This window comes from Capsicum annuum, chromosome 10 (genome assembly GCF_002878395.1).
Source record: "Capsicum annuum cultivar UCD-10X-F1 chromosome 10, UCD10Xv1.1, whole genome shotgun sequence".
NCBI classification, from domain to species: domain Eukaryota; kingdom Viridiplantae; phylum Streptophyta; class Magnoliopsida; order Solanales; family Solanaceae; genus Capsicum; species Capsicum annuum.
In genome coordinates, this window is record NC_061120.1 from 215,825,720 (window position 1) to 215,835,046 (window position 9,327).

The 9,327-nt window shown below is 37.0% G+C and overlaps 2 protein-coding genes across 2 annotated transcripts; one reads left to right on the plus strand and one right to left on the minus strand.

Annotated features, from left to right (window-relative positions):
* The first annotated feature begins 283 nt into the window (after positions 1–283).
* LOC107843736 (presenilin-like protein At1g08700) lies at positions 284–2,219 on the plus strand. Its single transcript, XM_016688112.2, has one exon. It carries the CDS (start codon positions 368–370, stop codon positions 1,823–1,825), a length of 1,458 nt encoding a protein of 485 aa, XP_016543598.2. The 5' UTR covers positions 284–367; the 3' UTR covers positions 1,826–2,219.
* A 1,222-nt stretch (positions 2,220–3,441) lies between these two features.
* LOC107843737 (chaperone protein dnaJ 72) lies at positions 3,442–8,348 on the minus strand. Its single transcript, XM_016688113.2, has 3 exons — positions 7,744–8,348; positions 4,554–4,623; positions 3,442–3,921 (listed from the first exon to the last, which is right to left on the minus strand). Exons 1-3 carry the CDS (start codon positions 8,142–8,144, stop codon positions 3,859–3,861), a joined length of 534 nt encoding a protein of 177 aa, XP_016543599.1. The 5' UTR covers positions 8,145–8,348; the 3' UTR covers positions 3,442–3,858.
* Positions 8,349–9,327: the final 979 nt, after the last annotated feature.

The window sequence follows — 9,327 nt, forward strand, 5'->3', positions numbered from 1 at the left end:
GAAATGAAGATGTTTGCGTCAGGATGAAAGTAGCCTCAATGACAAACAAGACACAGAGTTTAGATCGAGACGATTCAGGCATGTCAAAAATAGATGCACATACATACGCTCCCGTAAAAAAGCGTGAGAGGCCGACACCTAACACTGAATAATCCAAGGAAAGACGATGTCACGGGACATGAAAACCTTCAACTTATCGAAGACACAATCCGAACAACGTGGAGATCGAGGATTCGGGCAGAAGGTTAAACACTACCATAATTGACTGAACGCACCTTATAAACACTACTACTTCAGCACTCCCATCTTCTCATTTCTACCCTTCCATCCCCCCCCCCCCCCCCACCCCCCCCCCCCCCCCCCCACCATGGACACCACCGGCAGCATCCTCGAATCAATCGGAGTAGAAATCATCGGAGTAATGTCACCGGTTTCCATCTGCATGTTCCTCGTCGTCCTTCTCATCTCCTTCCTCTCTTCCACCACCAGCCCGACCACCTCCTCAATCCGTACAGCCGCTAACCTCGTATACCTCGAAACCCCATCCGATTCCACAACTCAAAAACTCGAAGGCGCTTTACTAAACGCCGCCGTTTTCATCCTCTTAATAACCCTCGTAACTTTCCTCTTAGTAATCCTCTATTACTACCGTTTCACTAATTTCTTGAAGTATTACATTCGATTTTCGGCTTTAATGGTTCTTGGTTCAATGGGGGGTTCGATTTTACTATCAATTATACAAATTGGGAATATCCCGATTGATTGTGTTACGTTTACAGTGATTTTATTGAATTTTACTGTGTTAGGGGTGTTATCGGTTTTTTCAAATGGGGTACCGATTTTGGTTAATCAGATGTATATGGTGGCGTTGGGGATCATTGTGGCGGTTTGGTTTACTAAGTTGCCTGAATGGACTACTTGGGTTTTGTTAGTTGCGCTTGCTTTGTATGATTTGGTTGCGGTTCTAGCGCCTGGTGGACCGTTGAAGATGTTGGTTGAGTTGGCTTCTAGTAGGGACGACGAGTTGCCTGCGTTGGTGTACGAGGCTAGGCCGAATGTGGGGTCGAGAGCGGGGAGTAGAGGACAGAGTTTAGGGGTTTTGTTAGCTGGGGTTTCGGAGGGAGAGGCGGTGGAGTTGAGTGTTATGTCGAGTAGTGAAAATGTGGGGAGCGATGGGAGGGGGGTGAGTGAGACGAGGAGTGGAAATGTGGGTCGGGATGGGAGAGGGGCGAATGAAACGAGGAGTGGAAATGTAGGTCGGGATGGGAGGGGGTTGAATGAGACGAGGAGGGGAAATGTTGGTCGCGATGGGAGGGGGTTGAATGAGACGAGGAGTGGAAATGTGGGTAGGGATGGGAGGGGGATGAATGAGACGAGGAGTGAAAATGAGGAGATTGATGGTGTTAGAGAGGTTGAAATTGAGGGGGAGACGTTACCGTTGATGGGTGGTGGAGATGGAAGAGAGAGGGCGATGGCGAATGAAGAGATAAGGGAGAGTAATGAGAGTGATCGAGGTCGTGTTTTGGAGAGGATAATCGAGGGAGCGGAGGAAAGAGAGAGGGGAATAAGGCTTGGTTTAGGAGACTTTGTTTTCTATAGCGTGTTGGTTGGGAGAGCTGCAATGTATGATATGATGACTGTTTACGCTTGTTATCTCGCTATTATATCTGGATTAGCGTGCACACTTATACTGTTAGCTGTTTGTCGACATGCCTTGCCAGCACTCCCTATATCCATTGCTTTGGGGGTTATCTTTTACTTCTTGACAAGGTTGTTGATGGAGCCATTCGTTGTTGGGACTTCGACGAATCTTTTGATGTTTTGACCCCTGATATGTGGAGGAGGAAGAAATTAGAAAGTACAGGATATATTCAGTTCTAAGACATACATTTTGATTTAGCAAAAACTTAATTGCGTTCGGTACATTCTTGTTTGAAGGTTCCGAATAGGAAAGGGACAGCTCAGCTCAGCTATACTTTGTTCTGTTCTATCTGTAAATTGCAAGTCTATTGAGGTTTGTCCCTCTATTGATTCTCTAACTCATTTTGTTTCACCTAATATTGTTAAGAATGTTAAAATTCATCCCATTTGTTGGTGGGGCGTGTAGTATACTATATGATTTGGTAAATTTGAGTAACTAGCTATGTATCAACTATTGCTATAAGTAGTTTTATTGCTAATGAGTTGCAGTTCTACTCATAACAAGCTAGTTACTGATATTTTGTTGTTTGGCCAAAACATCTTGTGTGCTTAGCATGGTTCTTAATGTTTTTTTTTTCTTGGATTTTAGCATACATCCGTATAGAAAGGGAATCGACTGCTACATACAGTTACAGAACAGTTGCACTGTATATTGATTCACCAACTCAGAATAACAATATACAACATATTTCCTCATTTATCGGTATTTTTAGCCATGTACATGGTTTCTTAAGGTTCTGCTTACTTTCTATACTGGATTGGAAAATTCATCTCCTAGTTTCATCCGGTCTAGCTCAGCCTCAGTTGCTAACGCACTGCTTTAACCTAAAGCGATGGCCTGATTCTTCTACAGATAGAAAGATTTCTACACGCGAACTAATCATAAAAAGATTATGAAGGGAGCAATCACCCCGGTTAGAGGAATAAAATTACCATCTTTGAAGCAAGGGTTATTTAAGGCTCCTTGCACACTGAGCCACTGCTATGGTGATTAGCGAGGTTCTAGCTTGCAAGAGGCATGCTGGCGAGATTTCATATCTCCATAAAATAGGAAAGTGTGGGGGACGCGAATTAGGGTAGAAGGTCTGTGCATGTAGTTTCTTGTTCGTAGTATTCTGAGGATGTTTGTGATCTTGAATAGATAGTTTATAGTATTACTCAGTTGGTGTCTTATTTCTTTTATTATCTTGCGGTGTGTTATTTCATCTTGTTGTTTATTTTTATGTTTTTTTGTGGTTATACTGATATCTGCACTGAGTCGGGGAACGAAAACAACCTCTCTACTCCATCTGAGGTAGTGGTATATGTTTAATTTTTGAACTTGCTTCAAATTGCCTTTCTCTTGCATCATTAAAAGTTTTGGCAAAAGCTTTACTCATAATTATGACTTCACTTCAAAGTCTAAAGCTAATCGATCCCTACTTAAGAAGAATATGTGCATAATTTTCTTCATTACTGATTCTAGTAAAATGATTTTGATATTTGTTGGGCAAAAAGTCCTTTCCAATTTGTTTCAGTTCCACTTGAAAAAGGATATAACACGATCATTGCAGGCTTATGCCACAACTACAAACATATTCAATGTAATCTTACAAGTGAAATTTGAGGAGGGTAAGACGTATGGTTCTTCTAATAGGCCCTCGGCTCAAAAGAAAGAAAATGAAGCACGTTTGCAGGAATGACACACTAGCACGATATAAAGCAACTGAAACGAGATAATACTACCAGAGATACCAAAACTGGAAACAAAATGGACAACCTACTAAGCAACATGTAACAGAGGACAAAGTAGAAGATACCATGACTGTAATCTCTTATTTACCAACAAAACAACCCCTAAAGACTCAACATACCTACATCTACACACATTTCTATTTGGTTATAATGATGAATACGAGATCAGCAATACCACAACACAAAACAGTTTCTTTCTTATATACAAGGATGCGTCGCTGCAAAACCCTCTTACAAATTTATCTCCCTCTCCGTTTCCATATTAAAAAAACGTGCAATTTTGACAGCAATGGCAGACCTCAGCTCAGCCATTTGCAAATTGCAGTAATTTATTTCTGTTTCAGAAGTTGTATGATGCAGGGTTTCCATAAGCAATTTCGAACCCATCGACAAAAATAGACAACTATACAGCAGAACCCCCTTTCATCGTTTGTCATCAAATGCTTTAGCTTTTTCTACAGACTCCATTGCTTCTTCAAACGATTTCTACACGCAAAAGATCACGAAGAATATTGTTAGGGAAAAGTATTCATATATTTTACTGCTTACCAAAAATAACAAATACTTGTACTACAAGAGAACGATGTATTCACGTCAATATAAATTACAGAAACAAGAAAGATGAGATGCATGAGATTGGAAAATAAGCTTCAAGAAGTAGGAGTCACTGCACCAGAACCTCTCTGAAAGCTATCTAAACAGAAAACAGGTTTGTCTCATTTTCTTATATGTAAAGGGATTGAAAACAGACATTCACAACTCACTGACTGTCCTAGATTAGCTATCCACATTAACTCAACTCCCAGCTTCACGAATGCTGTATGAACCGTAGGTTTGATGGCCGGCCACATAAGGATCTAGGAGAAGATAGTTCTTATGCAAAAGGAATTCTAAATCAAGTAGCATCGTGAAATTAGATAATCATATGCAATCCTACCATTGAAACAAGAAAAAAAGAGGACCGAATTTATTACTACTAAGTGAAGGCAATATTAAGACCTTGAACTACATTTCTTTTTCTTGTTCACAGTTAAATAGTATTCTCGTTAATCTCCATGCAGTTTCAATTAACAAAAAGTGTATGGATAGTGACGGCGAAAAAGGAAGAGAAGTCTTACTCCAGAATTTTGCATCTTCCATAGTGCCTCCCCACCTGCATCAATTACATATGTTGCACCTAACAATACACTGCAAGGAAATACATATATCAGCGGTGTGTCCTGTGAAGGTTTTAACTGGGTCAAAATTGAGGTAGATAAAAGAACAAAATGATGTTTTAAATAATCAAGTCGTTTTGCATGAATCAGGAAGTTTAAGAACCAGATATATATAGAAGTCACCTAAACCCAAAGGATGAGACTGGACAGTCAATGGGACAATTTTGAAATGCCAAATTTTCTTGACTATCCAACGAACTTCTTAGAAGAATAAAGGCATGGCAAAACTACTAGGCCAGTGAACATGAGTGGTCTTTGAAGGCCACTCGATTCAAATTTGAACATGACAGTGTATATAACAAAAAATACAGTATAGTAACGCTCACATGGAATTTCCTAGAACAAAAGCAAACCTCAGGCCTCAGCAAGATATTCCTCTTGGTTCAATTCTATTTGATCTTGATGAATGTTACCTTACAAGTATCACAGAAACTACCACTAGAATTCAACATTCACCCATAGATTAAGTGTCTTTCTTTGTTTGCTAGTCTCCCTTAATGATTCAATTAAAGTGTTATAACCATAGCATACAGTAAAACTATTCAGGGGAATGCCAATATGCCACAGTTCCCTCGTTACAAACACATCATAATTGAACAGAAAGATCAGAAACATTGAATATCCACCTTCAAAACTCGCGATGAGACTAATTCATGAACTCGGTAAGGCACAACCACAAAAGTAGAAGTAACACAGATTCTGACTCTTAACTGTAATTCACTTATTTAGTCAAAACCAACTAGATCCAAAAGAAACAAGCAGAGAAGAATTAAACTTCAAATTACATGGAAAACCAACTGCAGCTGATATAGCATACACAACACCACATAACAACAAACCAATTAATATAACAAATTGCATGTCTAATTGTTCAAAATAAATATACAATTTTAAATTACATTGTCTTATTTTTTATTTTATTTTTTTTTATTTTTTTTGGGGGGGGGGGGGGGGTCTGTTAAAGGAGCATAACACCAGCTGATGCACATTGACAGCATCTAGCGCACAATAGAATACCAACATTTAAGTCTTAACTACCTCCAACTTTGACAAGGTAACTACTATAATCACATAGTCGCGTGACTCAACCACTATTTCTAATGGAACAAAAACGCCTTTAAAGATCACAGCTTTACACAAATTAGTTTGAGATTTTACAATTACACAACACCTACTGTTGCACATTAACAGCATCTAGAACACACAAGTAGGAAGAATACCAAGATATAAGTCTAACACAAACTCACATTTAATGAAGATTGGAACCGAAGACTGATAAACTCAACACCTCTACTTTGACTTCGTAACTACTATAATCACATAATTCGCATGAACCACCACTAGGTCTAATGGAACAAAAAAAGTCTTAAAGAACACAGCTACAATACATATCTCCTCAAGAACTACAGGGTATTCAATACTCCCTCCTTCCCAATTTATATGAGTGTCTCTACTGTAGGGCAGTCCATAATACTTTCATTAAACTATTCATGTGATTTTTCTTTTATTTCATTTTTAACAAATTCGATACTTCCACTATCCTTAAGATGACTTTCCTCTAGAGTTGAAAATATAATCTTTAAGTATCGGAATGAAACAAGTCCAAAATGGAGCAAGATTGATATTGAGAATTCATATAGTCAACTCAGATTAGTTTGAGATTGAGGGGTAGTTATTATTCTTGCTGTTGTAATCAAAGACTGAGCTAGCTACGGTTCAGACGAACCAAGCTGCTTATGCTTAGACTGCGTACTTGCATTAGAAAATCTATTAAATACGTATAAATATTTAGTTCCGAACATAATAACTAAGACGAGTTATGGATTCTGTGGTAAGTTCCGGAACCGTAAACTTCAAATTCTAGTTCCCCCTCTGACTGTAATACCAGTAATATAACTTAAAACCTCTGTGCCAATCAAATACATCATACAAAATGGATGTAGCGAGCATGAAAAAGGAATAAAAACAGAAATTACCCAGCAAGTTTAGCATTGTACTCTGTGACAAATGAAACAACATCAAATAAATTATTGAACTCCTTGCCAAATCAAACAATAAAAACAACATACCCAGTGTATTCCCACAGGTATGGGGAGCGTAAAGTGTACGCAATCCATACCACTACCTCACACGAAGTAGAGAGGTTGTTTTTGATAAACCCCTGGTTCAGGACGGATAACAGTATAACAAACAAAAAACATAAAAGAAAACAACAAAAAGGGGTATCACACCGTTAGATAATAAAGGAAACAAAACACCCACAAATTAATACTTAAGTGAAAAAATCATCATATAATAATCCAGAAATTGCAATAGAAAAGAAATAAGGGAGGTTTGTGATGATTTTTCAATCTTTTCTACTAGGTAATCTAATATCCTTCTCATGCATGAAGATAATCAATTTGGTCGCTGTAGTCGGACTCTATTATGGATTATAAACTAGCTATTCGAAATCAAACAACGCCATATAAATTATTATACTCCATGTCAAGTCAAACAACATCACATAAATTATTAAACTCCGCACAAACAAAATGGGATAACACACCGCGCCAAATCAAACAACATCATATAAATTATTAATCTCCATGTCAAGTGAAACAACATCGCATAAATTACTAAACCCCTTACCAAATCAAACAACATCACATAAACGAGAAAGGGAAAATTACCCAGAAAGTGCGGCATTGAGTAGAAAAGCCCTCGCCGTCATGAACCTTAGTACCATCTCAAATTATTAATAATGCGAGCAGAAACACCACCGCAATCTCCACCAGCCCGACCATACCCATAACCAAAACTATTCCTATTCCTGTATACATTCTGATAATATTTTGAAGTCCTTGCCAAATCAAACAACAACAACAACATACCCAGTGTATTCCCACAAAATGGGGTCTGGGGAGGGAAAAGTGTACGCAGTCCATATCACTACCTCCGATGAAGTGGAGAGGTTGTTTCCGATAGACCCGACTCGGGACAGATAACAGTATAACAAACAAAAAACATAAAAGCACACAACAAACAGCAAAATGGGATAACACACCGCACCAAATCAAACAATATAAGTGAGAAAGGGAAAATTAATTACCCAGCAAGTGCAGCATTGAGTAGAAACGCCCTCGTCGTCATGAACCTTAGTACCATCTCAAATTTATTAACAATACTAGCAGAACCACCACCACCTCGACTATACCCATAGCCATAACCATAAGTATCCCTATATCCATTCTGATAATAATATTTACTCCGCTGATTACAATACTCACTATTATTACACTTAATATTATAATCAGCTCGCTTTCGATCGTCAATTAGAATCTCATACGCTTCAGAAACTTGCTTGAATTTGAACGTAGCGTTTTCCTTTAACTGATTGGAAGAATGTGCGTGTTTGTCTGGGTGAAATTCCATTGCTAATTTGCGAAATGCTTGTTTGATTTCTTCCTTGCTTGCGCTTTTTGTTAACCCTAATACTTTGTAGTGATCCATTTTTGTTCATTACTAAATTTTTGGGGTTAATTTTGGAGGTCTATTTATTGATTTGTATGTGTATTCATGTTGGAAAAGGGGGAAATTGTGTGATATCGTGGACCTTCCATGCCCGTTACCCTGAGGTATTGTTTGATTTTTGAGAACTTGAAAAGGGAGAGATAATTTTAGGAGGCTATTGTTTTTGAATTAATTAAAATTATATTTTTGATAATTTTAATATCTATATAGCACATATGTATTTATATGTGTATATGTGTGTGCCATTGTACCACTAAGATTATTAAAAATATAATTTTAATTAGTTCAGATAATAATATCTTTCTAAAGTTTGGGTCTCAGTCTTTTCATGTGTAATTGGAAAAATAGAATATTTTTCCTTAATTTTTTATTGTAAACATGAAAATCACTCATTCCAAAATTCTTCGACTACTGTTTACCAAAATAACAAGGACAAAACGACGTAAATATATATATTTTGAAATTTAATAAATTTTAATTTTGAATTTATCGAGTTATATAATTAGTTTTCTATATATTCAATTAATTTTTTATCTTCATAAAAATACATAATTAGTTTTTAATATATTTTTTTATTCGATTTTGAATTTATATGAATATTACTTTGGACCCATTTGGTCATGAATAATTTCGAAATTTGGCAATAGAAATATCAAATACTCGATTTTACCTTATAATTTTTTTTTCAAAATATATATTTAAATTTTAAATATTAACTCCAAATAATATGGTCAAACACCACTCCAACTTCAAAAATTCCAATAAAGTGAATATATTTTTGTCTTTCATGCCTAAACACCTACTTTGTAAATGGAAACTTTTCCCTAACCAAAAAAAAGTAATTTTCTAAGATAAATAAGATGAAGGTACTAAATAAACAATGAAAAATAGGTAAACGGTGCAAAATAGACTTTTTTTTTTTTTGGTGAAGGTGCAAAATAGACTTCGTATCTGTTAAACTAGATGAAATTGAGAAAAGATATATTTCATTAATAGTTTATTCGAAGATATTTCATTAGGAATGAGATTATCCGAGAGAGAAGATGGGAGTGGCTTTAGTGGAGGATAAGATGCAGAAAGGAAGGCTGAGATGGTTTGGACATGTGATGAGAAGGGACGCGGGTACCCCAGTTCGTAGGTGTGAGAGATTAGCGTTAGATTG

Excerpts from the sequence above, each read along its gene's own strand:
- LOC107843736 (XM_016688112.2), top strand. The coding sequence starts at position 368 with ATGGACACCACCGGCAGCATCCTCGAATCAATCGGAGTAGAAATCATC.
- LOC107843737 (XM_016688113.2), bottom strand. The coding sequence starts at position 8,144 with ATGGATCACTACAAAGTATTAGGGTTAACAAAAAGCGCAAGCAAGGAA. Across the intron at positions 4,624-7,743 it reads CTCAATGCTGCACTTGCTGG|TGTATTGTTAGGTGCAACAT; the intron begins GTAATTAATTTT and ends ATTTCCTTGCAG. Across the intron at positions 3,922-4,553 it reads GGAAGATGCAAAATTCTGGA|AAATCGTTTGAAGAAGCAAT; the intron begins GTAAGACTTCTC and ends TTTTGCGTGTAG.